The 24,220-nt window shown below is 40.8% G+C and overlaps 1 protein-coding gene across 1 annotated transcript; it reads right to left on the bottom strand.

Moving 5' to 3' along the window:
* Window positions 1-546: 546 nt before the first annotated feature.
* On the bottom strand, window positions 547-21,550 carry hs3st1l2 (heparan sulfate (glucosamine) 3-O-sulfotransferase 1-like 2). The gene is made up of 3 exons (XM_058635586.1): window positions 21,276-21,550; window positions 4,046-4,466; window positions 547-2,015 (listed from the first exon to the last, which is right to left on the bottom strand). The coding sequence occupies exons 2-3, from the start codon at window positions 4,322-4,324 to the stop codon at window positions 1,350-1,352; spliced, it is 945 nt and encodes a 314-aa protein (XP_058491569.1). The 5' UTR covers window positions 4,325-4,466; window positions 21,276-21,550; the 3' UTR covers window positions 547-1,349.
* Between the last annotated feature and the right edge of the window lie 2,670 nt (window positions 21,551-24,220).

Genomic DNA, 24,220 nt, shown 5'->3' with positions numbered 1-24,220 from the left:
TTCCCACCTATTAACATTATTAACGTTTCTTGTCATCGTCGTGAATGCAATATTTTGTTTGTTATGAACTATTCATTGGATAGTACAAGATATCTCTGAATGAGACCTTCAAATTCTGGAAATTGCAATGGACGTAATTGATAAGATTGGAATCAGAAGTTTCATTTAGAAATGATTGAAGGCTGTAAGAGACATTTTTGTTGTTTCTGTGTTTTGGAACCTCCCACCACTTAACAGGAGGCCGTGCTCTCCATTAGGTAAAAGTGATGTGATATGATATACCTCAGGTTAATGGGAACGTGGGTTGTTGCTCAATCAGGAGGAGAATCATACAGTTTTTTTTTACAGTGTATAATGGTTTATAATATTATATTTTGACAAAATAATTGTTTTGAGTTTGATTAAATGTAAGTTTAAGTTTACGGAACGGAAGGAATAACTGTAAAAAACTGTAGCTTTGATTCTTGATGTGAAGAACATGTCAGAGAGACACTGACAGAAAACATCTTCATACAGTCTGAGAGAGAGGAGCTTCCCGTGAGGCCTGTCAGGGCTTGATGTTTTTAAACCTGTTGACCTCATAACTGGGTTCAGACCAGAGACGTAGTGGTGAACACATTTATTAGAAGAACATCTTTAAAAAAAACACAAAATAGTCAGAGTACTACACGGTAAAAAGAAACCAAAGTCTACATTCAAAAGACCTATAAAAAAAAAGAAAAGAATCTTCACTGAATATCTAAACATCAGCTTTTGTAAAATGCCAAAAGATTGAAGTAATTAGGACGGCTAATCTAATAACAGTTATACTGACACAAACATGTTACAGCTGTTAATAAAAATTGACTCAAGATTTCCAGTTTTGCCTACACTAAAAAATGGATTTAAATGCATGAGAGATTATAGTGCAATGAATCAGTGAAATCATGTTTTCACATCTGACTATTTCTACGTCAAGTGAAAGTCTGCACATGTTTTGAACACCTCACAGAAAGCAAAGACAAGGAGTTAGCTGTGTCGTCCGTCTAAACGTTGCGTATGGCACGGTTGTTGGAGATCCGTCAAGAGAGTCTATCAAGGGAGGCACCTGCATGGTCATGGTAAAACTTTTGTCGGCCACATATTCATCAACAGCTTTATGAATATCTTCACACACATACTCTATGTGCCGCTGTCGTTGGCCACATTTGTACCTGAGTAGGTATCAACAAATAAGTGATGTTTAAGACTTCAATAGAACTCAAGTTCTTCCACTCATGTACCAACAAAAAACACACAAACCAGACTTTTCTTCCTTCCTCTGAGTCCCTGAATGTGTTGGCATCTCCCAGGTTGCTGTAGTCCACTGGTCAACACCAAGAAAACAACCTCCCCACCATTTCAAAGAACAACTTGTTGGGCTTCCTAAAGTAGCGACAGAGCTTCTTGAAGGCCTGGGTGCTTAGGGGTGCATGAGGCCTGCCTTTGGACTCATCCAGGCACTTGTCGTGTCCGGCAGACAGGAGGCAGTAGAAGCCTTTGGTGGTGTTGTAGTAGAAGTTGTTGGGGCTGATCCTGGGTGGTAGATTCAGGAACCTCTCTGCTTTTCTCAGCTCAGGAAAAGGATCCCTAATGAGGGCATCACCATCCACCACGTGGATCTGTTCCCTGGGAAAAACCTCCAGCCAGCGGGCTAAATGCTGATGGTACAAGCTCCTCTGCAGTGCCTTGTACCCAGGGTCAATGTGGCCCTTGTGGAGGAGAAGCTCCTCTAGTGGCAGGTAGGGCTTGTGGCGGGTCAGGCGATTATGGAGGACCTGGGTGTAGTCAGAAACCAGCCTTTCGGCGGGGTCTCGTACGATGAGTAACAAGCGGATAGTGGGATTCATGTCCCAGATACGTGCAGGAACCTGTGGAGCTGCAAAGTAGCCCGGGGTCTTCTCCACTGTGAGCTGACCAGGTAGGGTGAGGGGCATCTGGGCTCGGTACCAGGCCAGGCCTCTGCGGTAGTGCTCCTCTACATTGAAGTAGTGCACCTGAATAAAGGAAAGAACATACAGTGTTAAGAAGAAATGGCGGCTTCATGTCACTTCAGTGGTTTTGAATACTTGTCTTCATAGGTTGTGAAAGAAAGAATTTGTAGCACTTTTTTACCAAATAAAAACATCCATGCCCAGCACATTCCTTTTTTGGCCCATCACCAAACCCATCTCTGCGTTCGTCACCTTGAACTATCGCGATCAGGTTTTTCTTTTGCATGCAACTACAGTGGGACAAGCTCGTCATTCATCGCCGTGTGCTCAAATTACACAAACTTCTGGTAGGACGAGGAGCTGTCAAGCTTGTCTTGATTATTCTGCAGCTCTCTGCATTGACGGAGGTGTAATTTCACTTGTCTAATCTGCAGATACTGGTGTCATTTGTAATCCTCAGGTTTGGAATGACTGGTTTAATTAGAGAACTGGGCGGGTAAATACTTAATCAGCGCCTCAATTAACTGAAGCAGATTTATCAAACTACAAACTTCCGTTACACCGGTGACTTCAGACTGAGCACAGAATTTCTGCTTGTATCATCTGATAAGCTTGCAGTGGCTATTTGTATTTTATTAAAATTAGAGCCCAGTTGTATGAGTTACAGACGCACAGAACATGGGTTCCAGCAGCAGCCCAGGAGAAACAGATTGTAGCCACTAAGCAAAAGGCTCACATAATACAATTAATGCCCCCTTAAGTTATGGCGTGTTTCCACCGGCACGGTTATTTTGCGTTTCTACTAGCGATAGTACCTGGTTCTTTTTTTAGTACCAGACTAGCAGACCCTGATTGGTCAGAGCAAAAGTCCGACACAAGAATCAACCTGAACAGTGGCGAACTGTAGACCAGTTAAAAAGACTTAACAATCCTAAAACATGGGTTAATCTTCAACAATTAGCAGGGAAATCTTTAAAACCTTAATATTTAACAGAAGAGTCTGGCGACAGCACCGCTGATCACGACCACGACCGGCGAGTGGCAGCACAAACCCTGCCGTTGTATTTCAGTCCAGTGACAGTGTCAGTCTCATGGAGGAAGTACTGAACAAATTGTTTTAATTCTAATGATTCACTTACACTGAAAACAACTGCTTTACAAGTCACTTGTTTGTGTGTGTGTCGCGTGGAAAACAAAGTCATGTCAGTTTCATGCGTCCACCCAAGTTGAGTAGGTACTATTTTGTAGTGGAAAACCAACCTAAACTGTGCCATGCCGAGGTACTTTGATCCACTACTGACTCTTTCACTGCGTTTAATAATATTATTTTGTTACCGCAGTGTTTGGAATCCATTGTTTGTGTTCACCTAAACTACACAAATTTACTAAACGAGGCAACAGTTGGCCAGCAGCTCCTAAGAGTAAAAAAAAAACCCATGTATGCTTAAATGATGTAATGATACCCTGTGTCTGAATATTTTTAAATATTTTTAAAGACTGAAGACTTTTAAAATCAAAAGTAAGACATATAGTAAGTTATACACTCACAAAAGTGTAAAGGGCTATTACTCTTATTACTTCACCCCACTGAATGGTAGTGAAGCATTGTTTTTAGTGGCTCTGTTTGTTTTGTTTTTAGTGGCTCTGTTTGTTTGTTTGTTTGTTTGTGCTTCCACACTTGCACTTACCAACAGAGGCCACCAGAGGCTTGTTGTGTGAATGGGCTGAAGTCTGCCATCTCTGATTGCCTTGTTTTAATACTGTTTGTGACTGTCATGTTGCATCTAAACAGTCCTGAGTGGTTCCATTGCAAAGTTCAGGGAAGGTGCTGGGTGTGGGTCTTTATTGGAGGCAGAAAAGTAAACTTGATTCTCATTTTCCATCTCTTTAGTGAACTCATAATCAGAGTAACAGAGTCAAGAGCTCAGATCACAGGGCACATTTTTCACAGTGTGGTGTATTAATTAAACATTTGATTTAAATGTAATTTTTTCATAATGACATCTAATAAACAGCGCGGTTCAGTAAATGCTTGAGTAAATCTACACAGTTACTCCGATGACAGTTAATCGTTAACAGTGACAGTGTTTCACCTCAGCCTTAGCGACTTCCACATTTGGGTGCAGGTTCAGCATCTCCAGCAGGGCTCTGGTGCCACCTTTCCGAACGCCAATGATAATAGCTCCGGGCAGCCGCTGCTTGGTTGCATTGTAAGAAGAGGAGGAGGAAGATGATGATGATGATGATGATGATGAAGTGGAGTAGGCGGCAGGGGATCTGGAAACCCCAGAGCGTAATTCCCTTAAGCACACAGACAGCTGAGTCTGCAGCAGCAGAAGCACCAACAGAGCTAGTAGCACCGTCCACAGCATGGTGCCACACACACACACACACACACACACAGGTAGAGTGGCTGTTATGGACACACACTCATGAAGCTCCCAGACTTGTACGGATTTGTGCTTGTTATTATTCTGCAGGGGTCCTCGGGAGGGAGCTCTTCAATTTCACAACCTAAAAAGCAAAGAAGAAAAAAAAAATAAAGGTCATTCGTTGCCTATTTTGCTGTCTCACTCCACCACTTTTTGTTTTTATACATCCCAACTTATTCAATAAGAAATCCTATCTTTTAACCTTTCATTAAATGACACCTGCAATTACACAGAACATATAGTGTCACATCAACAACAAACAAAAACATGTCTGCAGGCACTGTAGAAAGATATGGTTACAGTGTGAGTGCAGGCTTTTGGTGCAGGCGTCTTGAGTCAGCAGAATAAAAAAAAAAGAAGAGTGTTAATAAGCATCATAAATAATAAAGAAAGCAAGAAAGCTGTACAATGTGTACACACACAGTAAAATACAGTTAAATACAACAAAATTCAATAAATACACTTGTTTTATATTATATATCGTAAAGTTATATACCGTTTGTTCTGTTATTTTGCCCTCTATTACACATTCTTAGCTTCTGTCAGTCGTCTAGGGGTCCAAATCACATCCAACAAATGCCAAATGCATTATTGAACATTACAACAAAACAACAACAAAACCATAACATCAATAAGTCTATTACTACATATAATATTCATTTGAAGAAGCGAAACGTAGTGTTAAAATCAGGCATTTCGTCACCTTGGATCAGTGCTGGAGTTGGCAGCACGTACGAGTGTAAAAGATTACATTCACAAAGAGTCTGTGTCTCCCTTTGCTTTGTGCACGCATCCCTGCTCGATAATTCCATGATCCCACATGTATGAAATGGCTGCACTCTCACATATATATATTATGCTATTTTACAAAGTCTCCATCCAAGCACTTGTAGTTTTCTGCCTTGAATATTGAGCCAGGACGTGATTACAACCATGAAGATATTAAAATATTTATCTACATCTAAAGCAGAAACAGAAAAGAGGCATGGAAAATTAATGATGTTATGGGGTTTGGGGTCTCCCCAAGGAGAACCAACACCCCCCCCGAGTTCAGCTGAACCACTTTTACAGTTTAGGAGACACGATGCAGTAAATTCTAAATGCCTGAATGCTGCAGCACGTCTCCTGGCATCTGGGTTTACTCTGTATTCGGTGTTGCTCCCTTTTCCCCGTTTTGTTTTCCATTTTGGCATGAAATGAGCCAAGGTGGTTTTGTTTCAAATGAGCTTCAAAGATTTCAATCCAACAGATTTGTTTTCCACAGCTTCCCAGTGTGAATTGTTTTTAGATAATGTAACTGTAGGTTTGACATTATCATCCAGTGGCAATTGATTGAATTCATTATTCCTGAAAATGTCAGCAAACATCTCCGTTTGTGAACTGGGAGCTCTGCGTGTTTATTAAAAGCATGACCCACTTTTTGAAGACCGCATAATTGATTTCCACTTTGCCATTAGCATTTTTGTAAACATGCCCTCAATTTGCATTACCTAATTTATGGTGGAGCAGAGCAAACTTGTGATTCTGTACACTGTATAATCGTTCTCTAGTAGGTGAAACCACACTCGGAGCTAGAGAGGGAATTATTCAAGTTTTAATTCCTCCCGATTTTATTTGATCACTCAGGTGGGAGGTTTTTGGAAATATTCTTCACTACAAAATCCCTCAAAGGTATAATTAACGTTGTTTCACTTGTAAATAAATGACCACAAGTTTTGGTAAAACATTGTATTTATGATATTTATTTTATTTACTAGCTTTGGGGTTTGACTTCTCGGATGTTTTATTCCCCCCCCCCCCCATGATTTGCTCTTGCACAGTTTGTTTTGAGCCGAGTTCACACCACAACAAACAACTGTAAGCAAAACAAAAACCTCTTGTTGTTCCTCATTGTTGCTGTTGTTGGTGTTGCAAATGAGCTGAAGCTGCTCTGACGTGTCAGACTTATTAATTACAGCATCGTCCCGGTTCAGATGAGAAACCCTGTCTGCGGCTGTTCCTGTAGCAGAACGCTAATTGTACCTTCAGGGATCTTTAGAGCACCTCCGACCTCCGCCACTTCCCCTGGCTCGGTGACATTGTCGTCATCAGTGTTGCAACCTTTGTTGTCTATCGCTAATTGTGTATGAGAGTTTCATTGTAAAGGGTGTTTGTTTGCTCTTTGTTGATATTGCAGGTGAGATGTTCACTGATACTTGACACGGAAACAGAGACTTGCAGTGAGAATGAATGTTTACGAAGTGTCCTGTATTTAATCTGCTTTTTCATTTTAAGTGCTTTAATGTAACAGGTATGGAAGCCCATTTCCGCCACTGGATTAAAACATTTTTGAGATACTAAGTCAAAATTATGAGATAGCTAAGTCATAATTATGAGATAGCTAAGTCAAAATAATGAGATACTAAGTCAAAATTATGAGATACTAAGTCAAAATTATGAGATAGCTAAGTCATAATTATGAGATACTAAGTCAAAATTATGAGATACTAAGTCAAAATTATGAGATAGCTAAGTCATAATTATGAGATAGCTAAATCAAGATTATGAGATACTAAGTCAAAAATATGAGATACTAAGTCAAAATTATGAGATACTAAGTCAAAATTATGAGATAGCTAAGTCATAATAATGAGATAGCTAAGTCAAAATTATGAGATACCAAGTCAAAAATATGAGATAAAAAAGTCAAAATTATGAGATAAAAAGTCAAAATTATGATATAAAAAAGTCAAAATTATGAGATAAAAAAGTCAAAATTATGAGATAAAAAGTCAAGTGTGCGCCTCAATGGCAGTGTTTTCAATGGTCCCTTCATCCATCATCTCGCTGGCCTAACCATGCTCACAATATGCAAACATAAATTAGGTAACTTGAGGTGACTTTAGTTAGATCAGACGTAATCGCAACGGATTTCATTTGTCGTAAAGCCACGTTTGAAGTAGTCCTCAATATACTCGCAATCCATGTCTGTCAGTCGCCCCACACCACACATGAACTGCTGACTTTGTTTCTCATAATTATCACTTTGTATCTTATAATTTCAACTTTTTATCTCATAATTTTGACTTTTTTATCTCATCATTTCGACTTCGTATCTCATCATTTTGACTTTTTATCTCATCATTTTGACTTTTTATCTCATAATTTCGACTTACTTAGAGGATATTTTTCTTATCAAGGCTAAGTTTTATCTTTCTTTTTATTTTTTTCTTGGGGAAATGGGCTTCCATAAACAGGTGATTTACCCTGTAAAGATAACAGCTTATAATTGCAGGGAAGATTTTGTTTGGACTAATCTGACCTCTTGGTCCTCATGTGTCGCTTTAATACTTGGCAGTCAGTGTGCTGCTGCTGCTGGTGCTGCTTTTCGGAAGTTACCAGAGCTGTGTCTCTGTCTCTCATGGCCGACTCTGTAGGGATGTTATGACCCTGGATCACATGTTTGGGTTTGTTTGCAGCGCTCTCCTCCCTGAGTGTGTTGTCTGTGTGGTGTGTCACTGACTGTCAGTCTCTTGGGTGGATGTCAGCAACCAGGTGGCACACTGTGAGTGGCTCATTTGAGGAAGACTTGGCTCAACGTGAGTGGATGAAGTGATGGAGGCCTGGACTATAAAAACCCTCCCCAACCTGTCCACTGTGCCTCCTGCAGGATCACTCTCTTTAAACAAATCCTGAGTCTGTGTAATCTTTGTAATAGATAATTATAGGACAGGTTGTTACGTGCATTGTTAACTTTGAAACTGTGTTAGAGTGTTTTGGCTAAATTTTTTATATTTGTGTCAACTTTTAGTCAAATACCCATATTTGACCTACCAAGGACGACATTGACAGTGTTGTTAAACAGAGCAAATCATTGTTAACACATCAAACATCCTAGTTTTATTTTGGATACTTCCATTATTTGACTTTGCACACAGAAATTAAATTATTCCACGAAAAACAACTCCAGTTCTTAACACTTGGAAACGTTGTGATAATTGTGTACATCCTTTTGTGCTAAGTTCAGTTCTTAATGGAAGTATTCAAAATAAAACTAGGATGTTTGAAAAAAAAAAAAGCAGTGTTAAAAGTTCTTTGTTCTGTTTGCTCTGCACTATTTTTAAAATGATAACATTTTCATTTTCATAGGGGGCTAATCATTTCGTCCTCAACTGTATAAGCAAAACATGTTTTGATCACGTCGTGCCTCATGGAAAGTTCCTCAGTTTCTACTGCACCCAACACGAGTAAAGCAAAGCTACAGATCCACAGGAAATGATTTTTGATTCTTAAAAACCTGATTAATCCCCCCCAAAAAATACTTTGCAATGAGCATCTTTGGCCGATATAGGCATTACTGTGATAGGAACACACAAACCAACCTCTGACAGTGGGAATGGTGTGAAAACATCTAATATATCTTGGTGTAAATCAGTCAGTCAATATGATCTGACTCCAGCTGTTGAGGCTGTTGAATAAAATACGCCAGCACTTTGTTTTCCTCCTCAGGGACATCACACTTCGCTCTGCATCATTATTACCTGACTCCACGCCCGTCACAGTTTGATAAATGTGTGGCACTATACCAATTCGAAGCCGTGATTTAAATACTTACATTTTTATAAAATAATGCTAAAATCAGCTGTCCTGCATATGAACATGTACATGCTGCTACGGAAGCAAACAAAGAGAATGTCAAAATTCAAAGTCAGCTGATGCCAATTACTGTGTAGTTTGGGCGTGTGTATGAGCAACTCAGACAAAGGCGGATCTTTGGGGAGGTTTGTGTGTGTGTGTGTGTGTGTGTGTGTGTGTGTGTGTGTGCTGCACAGTGAAACACATGTCTTGTGTTAAGTGGTTGCATGAGTCCCCTGTGACTCCTCTGTTAGCAGGAATATTTCCCTGCTGTCAAGTCGCTTCACGTCCACCTTGTCTCGTCAACCTCCTCCACCTTTTCTACCCTTCTTGTCATGTGTCCTTGTCCTCTGTCCGTACCTTCACCGCTGCTCTCCGTGTCCTCTGAACTCTTCATCAAAAATCGTTGATGTTTACGGGCTGCCTTAATCTTGAAAAATTACCTCCCCACACAAATAAACTTCATTATGCTTTGACAGGAGCAGATTTTATGAACCATAATTAGGATACTAATTTGCATGTCTTCGCTACTGCTGAAGGGACTTTTAAACGTTGATATTTATAGTTTCAGATTTTTGTGTCGTAGGCTTGTTTTATTTTTCACCTGACATTAAAAAAAGAACATTAGAAGAGATCATTTTTGTAATCCATCCACTTCAAATTGACTATTTGAAACTATTTGAATTTCTTGTTTACAACACAGAGATGCTGATGCACACATTTAAATATACTTTCAAGAATGCAGTTCAGTTGTGCAGGAACATAGTTTGTGTGAGAGAGGGTTGTTCTGGGACCCATGTTAATGGGGGATGCCCTGCAGCAGCCTCTTAGCTGCTCATAAATAAAACATGAATGTGCCTTTACCCCCAACATATTTTTGAGTTATTCAACTTTCTTAAAAAATTGAAAATATGATTTTCCTTACCTGAGATATTGTTTGTACAGGTGTTTTCTGCCTTTTATATTTATGTTCTATAATTTTAGAACTGTGTATTGCTTAAACTTGATTTAGATGTGTGAGTTTCTGCACACAGGCTAAAACAAGCTTTATTATGAAGTCTTAAAGGACTTAAGAACACTGGTGCAAATGGTCCAAAATCGGGGGGGGGAAAAATGGCCGTCTTCATTAGCACCACTTAATGGCTGAAGGGCTTTTCATCAGCGCCATATGAGCTCTTACTTAGCCTCTTAGCTTCTGCTTAATGAGGCTCACATGAATCATGGCGAGTCCTCGTCTTTCCCACTCATCGCTTCTTGCGATTCACATTAGCCAACAAACAACAACAAAGATGCCAGCACTGTCAATGATGCATGAATCCTCCATATTGACGAACACAAGGGTCGTGTCTGGCCCGGGAAAGCAAAGAGATGGAGAGGAAAGAACAAAATACAATATCTGGAGGGTGGAGTATAGTTATCTGTGAGAGGCAAATGCTTTCATCTGCGTTTTGGGAGAGAGTGTGTGTGTGTGTGTGTGTCTCATCTGCATGTGTGCAGTGCCTTTGCCTTTTGGGTAACAATGCAGCGTGCCACTGCCTGTGATCCAGGCCCTTGGAAATATCTTTTTCACTGAACATTGGTATTTGGGGGTGGGGGGTGGGGGAAGGTTAATCCTGCACAGGGAAACTCAGGGGGGCAGGGAGGGAGGAGATGGGCAGGAGGGAAGCAGGATGTGGCTGAGGTACAGTTGGTGTGTGTGTGTGTGTGTGCTCTCTGCAGGAGGGCGTGTGTGTGTGTGTGCATGGAAGATTGTCCCTGGTAGGGGGTGGCATGTTTGAAATCCTTACTTTGGATTATTAAGACTGTAGTATCACCAAAGCTGCGAGAGTCAGATAAAACTTTCTCTGTCTTCCTTCCGTTTTTTTTTTTTGTCTTTTCATCCAGTCGTCCAACCTCCATCCATCACCATTCCACACACTGGCTTTTTCTTTATTTGCTGGGACCCACCTTCCTTTCCTCCACCATTTGTCTTTCTTTACCTCCAAACTTCCACCTCGGCCGCGCTCTCTTGGTTTTCTGCATGTCTCCATATACCTACCTATAGATCACGGCTCGGCCAATCACAGTCACTGATTAGGCCTCACATACATCACTGTCACAGAGATGATTGCCTTTCAAAATAACAAAGGAAATGTAACAGGGTCCGTTTTCCCATCTCGTTTCCATTACTCGCAAAGAGAAGAGATGGCCAACACTCAGCGGGGGGGTATGTAATCAAAATAGATGAAGCCATCTGAAAAAGAGGGACATCAGTCATGCTTCTAAATCGGGTGGACAATGGGTCTTCTTCCTCTGTTTCTCTGTTATTGCACAGAAAAGATGGAAGACAATGAACAGGGAAAGTTTGGATAGTGGTTTGCAATGTTGGATGATGTCGGGATAAAGAGAAACATGAAAGGAAAAGTCCACACGCTTTCCATCTCAGTGTGTTCCAAAAATCTTTTTTTCTTAAGTCTAACAAAGTATCTCGTCTCCTGCCAGGTATTTCAAAGTTCACAGATAAGATGAAAGAAACATGAGATATGAATGAGAGAGTGAGAAGAACTCTGCCATTTCTATGGAAGTCAAACAGCTTTAGAGGAGTTTGGGGGGACTCTGCTTAAGTTGCCTGCACGGGTGGAAGGTTTGATCTTTTCTCGACAGGTTCAAAGTAAAGAATCCTGAACTGTCCAAGTGTTTGACAACAGCCTCTTCTCCGCTCTTTGTCTCTCACTTCGAAGTTTACCTGTGCTGCCATTAATGCCAAGGCATTATTAAGAATATCCAGTGTGTATAGTCACATTTCCACCAAGCAGTCCAGGGTGTTATGTATATATATTTTTTCTATATATATATATATATATATATATATATATACATGTATATATATATATACATATGTATAGCAGAGGAATCCTCCTTTTATTGCACTCTGCTTTTTCACTACTAGATGTCACTAATTGTTACACTCTGGACCTCAAATGGACTTCAAACAAACATGTGCATGATGACACTGCAACTCCTCACGTCCTCTGTTATAAGTCAGGCTAAAGGCACCTGAGTTTTTACTGCCTGACGTAACAAATTGTCATGTAAGTGACATTTCCTAACACTGAATGACATATGGCAAACATCGATTTGGACGATTGCCATGGTGTAGCCAAGCCAACATAACCAATGGGCTCAGGTCAGGTTTTCAAATCCCTCTAGAAATGACACCTTAATTTAAAATTTACATTGAATACATGATACCATTGTTTGTTTGTTGTTTCTATAAAGGGAGTTGATGGACTCCAAGTATGCAAGAGCCAATGTCATCTGTCAGCTGTTGCCTCCGGCTGAATTAAGATACAGACTGTTGGCCCGCCACCAATTTTACATGCCACACATTAGAGATGATTTCTTGTCCAGTTAGAAAAGCACCAAATAATGTGTGTCCTTTCAGTTCCTTTGATGCAATTGACGAGGACCGGATTCACGTTTGACGAGAAGAATTAATGACTGCTCAGAGCATCTCCTCACTTCATGTAGCTTTATCGTTTTCCGCAGGCTTTTATCTGGGTCTCTCTCCATTTATTCCGAGCTCATTTTGACCTTCGCTGAGGTCTGTCCGTCTGTTACCCATCAGCCCCCCGCTGATTTCTGAATTAGACTCTCTGGGGGGGAAAAAAAAAAAACTCTCTGAACAGCCCAGAGGCCCAAACCCACCGCCCTCTTACCCCCTCATCACTGTATTCACTCAAACATGCATAACATGCAGATAATTTCCCTCTCCATTTGAAACCATTGCCCCTTCACACACACACACACACACACACACACACAAGACCAAAATATGTCTGCTCCTTTACTCTCGTGTGTGTTTACTGTGTGCATGTGCACAGAAAAGGGGGTTGCACTGTGGGTGGGGCCTGTTTAGATAATAGTTTGTGAATGCATGCATACAAAAGCAAGCTGTTTGTGTGGTTGCATGTGTGCGTGTGTGTGTGCGTGTGTGTCCCACTTGGCACCACTGAAGGGGCTTTACGTTTATAAAGGTGAGCGAGAGGATGCCCACCTGCTGGAGATGTTTGGTCGTTTCCCAGAGTCTACGACACACATGATGAGCCATCATTCTCTTTCAGCTCCACGTTTCCTGTCTGTGGGTGTTCTCTTTCTTTTCCTCAAGTTTTCCTGCGTTCCCCTCTTTCACACACTAACAAACGTTTTACGCTTCCACCACGTCACGGATTAACTCCCTCAAAGAATTAAAGGAGATCACACCTCTGGGGATTACGTTTGATTTCACTCACCACAGCATCCTGCTTAATTCACAGTCCTGTAGCGCCCTACTGCCCGAATCCTTGTTCACACACACACACATACACAACATATGTGGTCTCTCTCACAGTGACAGCTTGGCCTGACAGTGAGAGGAGCCCGACCTGTCAGAGTGGATTTAACCCGACTGTCACTGAGGCAAAGCAGGAGAGCAGGACTGAGCAGCAATGAGACATAGGAGCAGTGGCGGAGGATAGGAATGATCTAAAATAATTTATAAAAACAGGGGAAATTTAAATAAATGAGCTACACATTATACAGTCAATGACTACTGTGTGTAATCTGCATTCAAATGTAGTTAAAAGCTTTCTTTCAAGTTCCTTTGGGGCGCACAAATCTTTACCATAGACTTGTTTTGCTATAGTGACGCATGCACACGGGAACGCCCTTGGAATGCAAAATATAGGAAACTCTGGGGCGCAAAATTTAGTGCACAAATACTGTCCATGGCCGAGGCAGACTGGCCCCGATAACCATATATAATACATACAGTCATGTGAAAAAATTAGGACACCCTATGAAAACATGTGTGTTTTTTAACATATTTAGACATATGGATATTTAATATCAATTTTAACAATACTGAGAGATTCACGTAATATAACTAAAGAAGTAAAACTAAAGAAAATACTTTTTAAAACTTTCTGTAAATTGAATAAAATAAACATGCAATTTCTGGTGAGGAATAAATTAGGAAACCCCCCACATTTTTCCCAGTTAAAATGGCTGATATCACACACAGGTGTATCACATCATCATTTGAAGGAGGCTTGCCCTATTCAAACCTCAGACATTCAGTTTGGAGTGCTCCTGACTGTTGACGTGAGCGTGAACACCATGGTGAGATCGAAAGACCTGTCTGAGGCCTTCAGAAAGAAGATTGTTGCAGCTTATGAGTCTGGTAAGGGATTTAAAAAGATCTCAAAAGAGTTTGAAATCAGCCATTCCACTGTCCAGAAAATAGTGTACAAGTGGAGGACATTGGAAACAACTGCCAACATGCCCAGGTCTGGCCGTCCAAGCAAGTTCACCCCGAGAGCAGACCGCAAGATGCTAAAAGAAGTCTCCAAAACTCCTAATGAATAACTGAATATTTTATGGGGTGTCCTAATTTTTTCACATGACTGTATATATATTACTCCGGTAACTACCGGGACATGCTCTGGTACAGCTGGACACACGTCTTCTTCACAGCAGGTGAGACACGTGATGAATGAGTCCGTCATGTCTCTATATGAAACATCATACTGTCACAGCGAGAGGCAACACTCTGTGTCTCTCTCTCTTTCCAAACAGAACGTCATGTCTGATCTCCAGTCGATCGCATCAGCTGTACAATATGCCCCCCCCCCCCAACATTTTTTATCACCAGCCTACACTGAATAGGAGGATTTGGTTATGCCCATAAAGGCAGCAGTTTTTGGGACAATGAACACCATGAACATGTGCGAGTGTCACGCTTGAGTACAAATATCAGTGTGGAACGAGGGCAAGCTGACAGATGGGGGGGGGGGGGGGGCAACTTGTGTCTGGTCAATATCATCACAGGCCAGTGACCCCAGATATTATCTGGGTCCTGAACTGCATTTTCTTTTTCTGGGTTACATACTACACCGGCAGATGGGACACACAAACAAGTCAGGGATTAAAGGAGATAACGAAGCAGATTGTGTCGATGGTTGGAGAAAGAGGAGAAGAAAGTGCGCGACACGTGAAGGGAAAAGGAGACGGACAAAGGAAAGAAATATAGCTGCATCATCAGGTGTGTTTGGGCTCCTGCTGGCAGCTTACCATGGCAACAGCTGTTTGGATCCCTCTCACCTGGGCGGCAGACCCCAGGGACTGAGGATTATTACAGTGAGGAGGTAGTGATGGATGGAAAAAGAGAGAAAGACAAGGTGAGAAACCACAGAGGGAGAATCAAAGAGTGAAGGGAGGGAGGCAGTGATAGTTACAGACGATGCCACAGTTGGTGGGTGGTGTTACAGCCAAATGGTGCCCTACAGCGATAATAATAAGCCAAACTAACTGCAGGTGGCTTTGTTGTCCAAAACGGATGATTTGTCTGAGAAGTGTCTCACCTGTTCATGTTTACCCAGGCAAGCAACTAGGTCTGTAGGACGTGACAGTACCTGTGTTTTTACCTGTGTCAGTTGGTTTAATTGTAACCAGGATCTTAGAAAATCTATTTAAATTAGATTTTAACATAAACATGTGGAGGACCAATACAATTTTGTGCAGATCCAAATAAGGGGGTTGATAAAGGATCTGTTTCTTCACAGCAGTAGAGATTCTTGATCAGTATCATAATAACCTTATGGGGGTAATGCAAATCTATAGACTGTTTCCAGCTTTGGTGAAATCTGATTCATAATGAGAGACTTTGACCAATCACAGGGCAGTTCCTACTCTGCATTCAGGTTCCTATACAGTGGAGCGATAATCCCACACTGGCAACAACCTTCAATGCTGCAAACTATTAGACAGTTAGACAATAAATGCAAAAGGCAAGACAAATTAGTTGTATAGAAATGGAGTCATTGCCTGTGATCATCGGTCGCTAGGACTGCAACTAAATTGATTAGTTGTTTGGTCCATGAAATGTGAAAAATGTTGGTCATGGTTTCCCAAAGCTCAAAAAGATGATGTTCTCAAATGTCCACAAACCACAATTATTCTGTTTTGATGATTTTTTATTTTTTTTTGTAATACAGAACAGCTGACATTATTCACATTACAGAAGCTGAACATTTTCAAAATAGTTAATTTAGTAATAAATGAATAATCGATAACTGTGCATCTGTCGGTGCTCTTTAGACTGATGATGAAAACCTGCCTACTACAGGGTCTCCACAGAGATTGTGATCAACATGCAGATGAGGGGGAAAAAAAGTTTGGTACCTCATTAGTTCAGATGCTGTACCGTGACTGTGTGATATTGTTATGTGTGCAGAGTTGAATGTTCTTTATTTTGACGAGTTTAAAGGACGGGGTCCTGCTGCGGCTACAAATTAGGCCGAGATTCTGACTCAGAAGACACACGCAAACACACACACACACACTATTTATTCACACAAACAAATTGCAATGTAGCTGGACAGATTACAGCCTAATCACTGCATCTGCTCTGTCGCTATTTTCACTGAGCTCCACTGGTGGTGCATTCTTTCCTTTCATTCTGCCTGTTTTTCTCTCTTTGATTCCCACGTCCCACTGACTGGACTCACTCATTCCCCTCAACACACACACACACACACACACTGGTTTTGCACTCTTTGTGTGGTCCATTAGGTTCGGTCCTTAAGCACACGTTACATGTTACAGCGACAATAAGTTTACGATAGTTGTACCTACCAAGTGTAGGAGGACCGAATCCTGCTTTGTGTTACTCTAAACAGTTCTTTAGAAATTAGGTTCTGCCTCATTAGGACCAGGTTTTGGTCTCCACAAGGAATAGTGGTCCTGACAAGGTCAATGTTCATGCCTGAAAAGGTCTCTAGAAGAGGTAACATACAGTATTCTCACACACACACACACATAAATGATTATCTGTCTGTGCATGTTGCCGGGTTGCAGAAATGTGTGATTTTATAAGTATGTCAGAGTGGGTGAAAAGGCGGACTGTGGGTGTGTGTGTGTGTGTATACACCCCAGTTCAGTGCACTTCAGAGGTACGCAGGCACTCTGTTCATAAATAAGGGGTATGCATTATTCATGGATGCTCCTCCAGCTAATGCCCCTTAATGTGCCCAAACAGCCATAATGTACTTTGCTATCAAGGTGGCAGAGACCCCTTCTAACACACACACACACACACACACACACACAATGTCAAACTGCCATTACTGGATTTGACACGATGTCTTTGTCAGAGTCACTGTTCGGCTTCTATCAAGCTTAAAATTGTTCCATATTTTCTTTTAAAAAAAAGAGACAAATCCATTTTACTTTTTGATCCAAATTGCTCACGCTCTCGCTGTCTCGCCATATTTGCATCAAACTTTGCATGATTTGTCCCTAATTCTCCACTGTTGGTGTTTCCGTGTCCCACTCCTCCCCCCGTAATTCTCCACGCTACCTCTCCTCCCTTTGTTTTGTAACAGAAAATATGCATCTGAGCACAGTTTCGGAAAATCCTACTGTGGCGGGAGGAGGACGAGGAGGAGGAGGAGGAGGAGGAGGGTGGTATCAGCTCTCTGCACAATTATGATTTTGTCTAAACAAAGATTTGTAGCTGTGAAGCTCTGGCAGTGAAGCTTAGCAATGTAATCTCAATTAGTTTCTGTTCAAATGAAATTGATTCAGTTTCGGGGTGAACAAATACAGTTTAGAGAGACGATGCCCTGAAAAACCATAAAATCAGTTTAAGGTGTGCTGTTTATGGCTGTTGCTTTGCTTGTGTGCATTTTATTGATAGTGTTTTATGATCTAATCACTCTGTAATTGGTTTGCCCATTTACTGTCTGTGGTTTTAATTGCTTTGGCAGATTGTGATCCGTGTGTTTTGTTTGGTTTTTTTAGTGGAACGATAACTTTTCTGGAACACAAAATAACTCAAGTTTAGAAGTTGATATAAACAATGAAGGCACAAGACTTTTTTTTTTTACTCCCCCTCTCAGGATGCTGTCTGTTAGTGCTGGCTTCTTATTTGCTATTACAATTGTTTTTTTTAAGGTATTAACATTCATTGCACTTGTGTTGCCACACCTAAAAGTGATCATATTGCTGCATTTTACACTTTTATATCACTTTTGGAGAATAAAAATGAACATTTCTGCTTAAATCCAGGATTAGGGTTCCAGTTAAACAATCATTCACATGGTCACGTGTTTTAGGTCGTGCCTGAATTCACTTTTACTAGTTTGAATGCTAAAAATAAGGTCATGACCTTATGGCTTGTACATAGGGTTGGGTTGTACATAGTTTAATAATGATGTTTTAGATGTAATGTTCAAAATGTGTGTGTCAAATTTAAAATGTATTCATCGAATATCCTTTTGCCCACTGTACCGGATTAATTCAGGACATTTGAAGATGAATCACCTGTCCCATTTCAACGGCTCCTTTAAATGCAGCTGACAAATGTGTCCTGACTTCATCACACCTGAAAACACCTCCCAGGATTCATTGCATGTTGGTGACAATTTCTTTGAATGAAATAATGACGGCCTACACCAGGCTTCAACTCAGTTGAGTCGCTAACAATTTACAAGACTTGAATATTTGTTATTTCTGTGGGTGAAGACGAATGTCAGGGCCGATGTGTGACAGAAGGACAGCAGCAAAAGTGAAAGGGAAGGTCTACAAGACGGTAGTGAGACCTGCTATGGCTTGGAGACAGTGGCACTGTCTAAAAGATTCTTGGTGGGAGTGACCAGGAGAACTGTTTGAAAATATAGTAAGACTAAGGCAAGATTAAGATGGTTTTGTCACGTGCAGAGGAGGGTTAGAGATAATACTGGAAAAAAGGATGTTGAAGATGGAGCTGCCAGACAGGAGGAACAGAGGAAGACCACAGAGAAGGTTCATGGATGTTGTGCAGGAGGACATGAGGACAGTTGGTGTAACAGAAGAAGACATGAGGGATAGGACAAGATGGAGGAAGACGTTCTGCTGTGGTGACCCCTTAAAGGAGTCCCAGTTTACATTATATTATCCTCAGTATTTCCATCTGTCAGCTTGTTATTGTGTTTCCATGTCTGTGCACATTTGTCTTTGTTTTGACAATGGATGACAATGATTGACGAAACAGCTGGTAACTTGGTGAGGAAGACATTTTACTAACAGGACAATTGAAGTTTTGGTTTGGTCCAAGGTTGATGGTTCATGATGAAATATCTAAAATGTGTCCATTTGTGTCAACTGACACATTTATTTGGTGTTGTGCGATATATAAATCTGTGAATGAATGCATCTAACTGCAGTCATTAGTGGGCGAAAGCAGTAAGGGAGGATAATCATATCTATCATATGATTTTTTTTTTTTTGATTGCACTATGATGTAGAGTAGGACTTTAAAAGTTATTTCCAGTTGTTCTTCCTTATAATTTTGAAAACATAGCACATTGATTTTTTTGGAATTCCTGTGATGCCAAGAGTCAACCTACCAAAAAACGTACTTGCATGAGAGGTTCAAGGATGTTTACTGTTTACGATAATGTGATCACCTTTGTCACATGATGCACATCTTTGTTGAACCTTAACCCTAACCCTAACCCCACACACGCACACACACGCACACACACACACACACACACACACACACACACACATATGTTTCCATGACTTCAGAGGACATTGTATTGACTTGAATTAATTTCCTAGAGATTTACACTCTAACCTTAACCATAATTATTACTGGTCTAATCCTAATCCTGACCCCTCACTCTAACCTCATTTAAATTATAGGTCCCCACAACCTAAGGACTACCAGGTACACACACACACACAAACAGACCATACAATAACACCATTCATTTCCTAGCTCTCTCTCCTCTGCTCACATCAGCTCTTTATAAACACAGTGAAGGTCAAAAACACAACACACACACACACACTACGTCCGTGGCCTTGAAGCCTCGCTGACCTCGATCTGCTCTGGTTTTGTCTTTTAACAGCCTGTTTCTTCCGATGCTCCACAGCAGGTTAGATTACCGAGGTTATAGGGTTATTGTTTTCATGGCACTGGCTGAGATAAATAATTAGTCATGTGGGATTGCTACGTTGATTCGGTGCTTCCTTTAATTTAGGTAAATCATGCTGCAGATGTGTAGATAAAACACCAGTCATATCACAGATAACACAATACAATCTTTAACACTCAAAATGTGATTACAGAACCGAAATATCAGTTAGACACAATCATTTTTTGATTTAATGTATGTAATAGGACACATTGTTTGTGCACCTGTAGAAACTGTTGTTGGGAAAACAAAAGGTAAACGTAAAAAAAAGCTTAGTTAAGATGATTAAAACTGGTTTCTATATTCTATTTTTCTCGTTGTCATGGTTACAATAATAGCCACCCAGTAAAAATCTAAAAGTGATTGTGGCTAAAAAGAAAAAAAGAGTGGACACAGCGGTCACTCCTCCTTCAAGCCTTTAACCTCCTCTCTCTCTGTGAACTTTGTGGCTCGATGATAACGTCTCCCACTTTCCTCCTTTGCTCGCCACAAACAAGAGTTTCTGAAGGACGTGACGGTCACTTCAATTTAAACAGATCTTTGATCGCGAATATGCTTGTGTTTCTGGAGAGGAGAGTAATCTTTGGTCCTTATTTTGGTGTTTTTCTTTCATAAATCAGTAATATCTTCAATTCTACAGAAGAGTATTAGGGCCACATGTAAAATAATAACCTTTGAAAGAAAGAAAAAAAAATACTCTTCCGTACAATTCTATCAGTGGATTTCCCAGATATTTAACTGAGAAAAAGTATTAGCATTTATTCATTCATCCGGAAAAGTTTGTGTTTAAAAAGATTTATGGTTTGACAGTAACGACACCTAAAACTAACTTTTTGTACATTTTCCTCAAGTGTCAAAGTTGCTCATCAGCACACACTCACAGTGTGATGGACACAAGTCTCTTCACACCAAAAACACTTCCCTTTACTCTGTGTCAAATCTCACACATCACATCCAGAGGACATTTGAATGCACACGCAGACAACAGACAACTGAGTCTGACATTCGTAGCTCTTTTCTTTCTGTGGAGTAACAAACAAAAAAATAAAAGCAACTGAAAGTTTCCGTCTGTGTCTAAATTGTGTCCGCTCACATGCAGGTCGAGGAACAAATGGACAAACGTGCCTCCAAAGGGAGAGACTACTATAAACTCATAGAGAGTGAGGATGAAGAGGAGTCTCACACTGTGCAGGTGCAGTGACTCCTGTCTCGCACCCACACAATTGTTTGCACTTTGTGGATATTATACACAATAAAGAAAATAAGCATGAGCAGGGATGAGAAAGAGGTCCTACCTCGCTGATTCGTCCCAAAATGTGTCTTTATATTTCCTCTCAGTGTCTTCACCAGTGCTTTTCTTCCTTGTCTCTTTCTCTTCTTTCTTTCTTTCCTTCTTTCTTCCTCCCTCTTGTCAGATTTGCTTCAGCTTCCCGGGTGTTCCTGAGGAGGTGTGTGTCACACGTCTTAGTGTGTGAGTGAGTGAGTGAGTGAGTGAGAGAGAGAGAGGGAGAGGGATTGTGTGTGTGTGTGTGAGTGAGGGGGAGAGAGAGAGAGGCTCTGCTTTGTGCTGCTGTCCTTGGTGAGCGTGTTGTTGAAACTGACGGCACGGCAGAGGGTGAGTGTGTGTGTGTGTGTGTGTGTGAGAGAGATTAGTTCACACACAAACATATCTCTGCCTTGGGGAAACACCCTTCTCTCCCTCACAGTCCGTCTTTCTTGTCTTTTTTTCTTTCTCTTCCATCAGATCTTTTCTTTTATCTCATCGCCTTGGAAAGGCACACGGAGGGAAACCTTTTCCATCCTCCCTCCTCATCCCGCTCCTCTCTGACTCCTGCCTGATTTTTCAGGTTTTAACCTCGTCTTTTGTTGTCTTTACTCCTCATATTCCCTCTTCAGTTTGCTCGTCTGCTGATTCATGAATAAGTTACAGAGAGCTGGACCAAAACAGCACAGAGGCAACAAGATAACTCAAATATCTCCTCTCTCTCTCTCTATAAGCTCTTGCTTTTTGTTTGGCTTTATATCATATTTTTCCTTCCTGTGAAAAAAAGAGATATAATTGCAGAACATGAGGGAGTAGGTGGAAAAAGAAAATAATCTTTTAGTAATTGAAGTGATAATTCCTGATCATTTGAGTGTGACAAAAAAATCACCTGGACCAAAGTTTCTGGCAGAGGTCATGAAGCATTTAAAGGTCTTTTCATATAAATACTGCAAGAAATCTTTACTGTATCAAGTCATTTAGTTGTAAACGTCCTATTTTCACAGTGTAAAAATAAACACAATATGTGTACTGAGGCTCTAGTTGTGAAAACAGGACATTAACAGAGACATTGATCAGAGGCAGGATGTCCTTGGTCTGTGCTGCAGCACGTGTGGTGAAAACATGCACTTCAAACCTCATTTAGGATGTTTAACATTCATTTCAAAACTTTTAAATCCCTCATTTCGGGCCTTTTCCAAAGTTTGAAGAACACAAATGAACATCTGGATGAACAAGAAGGAAACAAACGGCTAACATTTACAGAACATTCAGATGAGGACTATTATTGTTTGATGAATTATTTCGAGCCTTGTTACAGCCTCTTTATCGCTCTGTGCAGACTGGATGTTTTCGTTATTTCGCTGGTGTTTGAAGTGAATTTCTGTCATTTGTTTCTGAAAAATACTTAATCTTGTTGGGTTTTTTTAAATTTCCTCTTCCCATCGGCACAAGCATGGAATCGATTTATTGTATTAAGCTGTTTGACGGCTGTCGAGCGCCATTCCTGCCATATATGAACTTAAAAATGTAAGTTTTTTAAGCTGACAGAGGATAAAATCAGCATGAATTTTGCCATGTTTTTGTCACTTATTGTGAGAAGTGATTCTTCTGTGTAGCAGCGTCTTCTATTATTTCTGGATTTAAACCAACGCTGGACACTGTGGCGCGTGCACAGAGCATCTTGGCCACTTTTAGTCCCTTCAGATTCTGGTTTTGGTTGAACTAACATGATAATTCTTGTCTTTCTAAACCTTCTGTCTGTAGGACATGATTTATTCACCAAGTCTGTTACTTTCTGTGTCATTCTTCAAGGTCAGTGGCATTTTTTAAGTAATGTGCATAAAGACCAACTGCTTCGGACCTGATGTTTCATTTCAGATTATAAAGATTCCTGAGAAATTAGAACAGGAAACATGTCTCTATCCTTACATACTGTGTATTTTAAATTGTGTGTGTGAGACTGTGGGGGTGGGAGATGAGTGACTGGATGAGAGGGAGCTCCACATCTCTTAGAACAAAGCTTCTACACCATGCTGAAATATGGAGTGTACGCGCCTCTGTTATCGTCATATTACTGTTGAACGCACTGAGGAGCTTTTCTCTTATTCTCTCTTTCTCCAAACAAAAAGCCGGCCCCCTGTTGAGCTTCTTTGTGGGGGGTGTACTCACTGAGCCATCTTCCTCTCCCTCTGAGACTCCTGGGAAAGGCTCAACCAGCACCCCACCTCTCTTTACCTCCTCCTTTGCCAGTTTCCTTCACCCCCAAATTCCCTTCAAGTCTCTCTCTCATTTCCTTCCCTCCGAGACTTGAGTTAAGTTTGGTTTTGATCTGCTGCTCTGATCATTTCCTCTCTTTCTTTGCTATGTTCTCCTTGTCCTGTTTCTCCTCCATTTCTCATCTTCACTGTGATGACCCTGGCATGTACTCCTTTTAAAAAAAACAAACACTCATTTTCTCTTCATTTCTTTATTCTTGTCTCTCCTTTTCATTCTTTGACATTTGTCTCTCTTCTTCCTAACAGTAAAGTAATTTGGCACTCGCTCAGGCCTGTGAGGATACCCAGGGGGTTGGTTGCTTTAAGAGGCGACATCTTTGAATAAATAAGCATGGGTAATTTGCTCTGAACCTGCAGCCCCTTGTTTTTTTTTCCTATTCACTCTTCCAGTTTAGAGAGAGGAGATAAAGACACAATAAACTGGTGGGAGACCCTCACAGACGCTCATTATATGCTTGTCAGTGACGTTTTCTCACAGGGTTTGTGACAGATAGCTCAACTCCACTTCGCTCTGTTTGTTTCTTTTCAGGGCAAATTATCTATATTACATTCTGCTTCCTTCTGTAGTTGGGTATTTGGGTAGAACTGGTCTCATTTACGGAAGTAATGAAGCGCCACTTCTGGCTGAATCAAGGCAAATTATTGAGAGCAAATTGCAAAGCTTATTGCACAGAACTAACGGCTATTAGGAGCGAAGCTC

Source organism: Solea solea, chromosome 8 (genome assembly GCF_958295425.1).
Source record: "Solea solea chromosome 8, fSolSol10.1, whole genome shotgun sequence".
Lineage (NCBI taxonomy): Eukaryota > Metazoa > Chordata > Actinopteri > Pleuronectiformes > Soleidae > Solea > Solea solea.
The sequence above is the reverse complement of the archived record's forward strand: the minus strand, read 5'-3'. Positions and strand labels throughout refer to the sequence as shown.

What these genes read in the sequence shown, in the direction of transcription:
- hs3st1l2 (XM_058635586.1), bottom strand. Translation starts at nt 4,324, where the DNA reads ATGCTGTGGACGGTGCTACTAGCTCTGTTGGTGCTTCTGCTGCTGCAG. An exon ending in TGGAAGTCGCTAAGGCTGAG is followed by an intron (nt 2,016 to 4,045) that starts GTGAAACACTGT and finishes TCCTTTATTCAG; the next exon opens with GTGCACTACTTCAATGTAGA.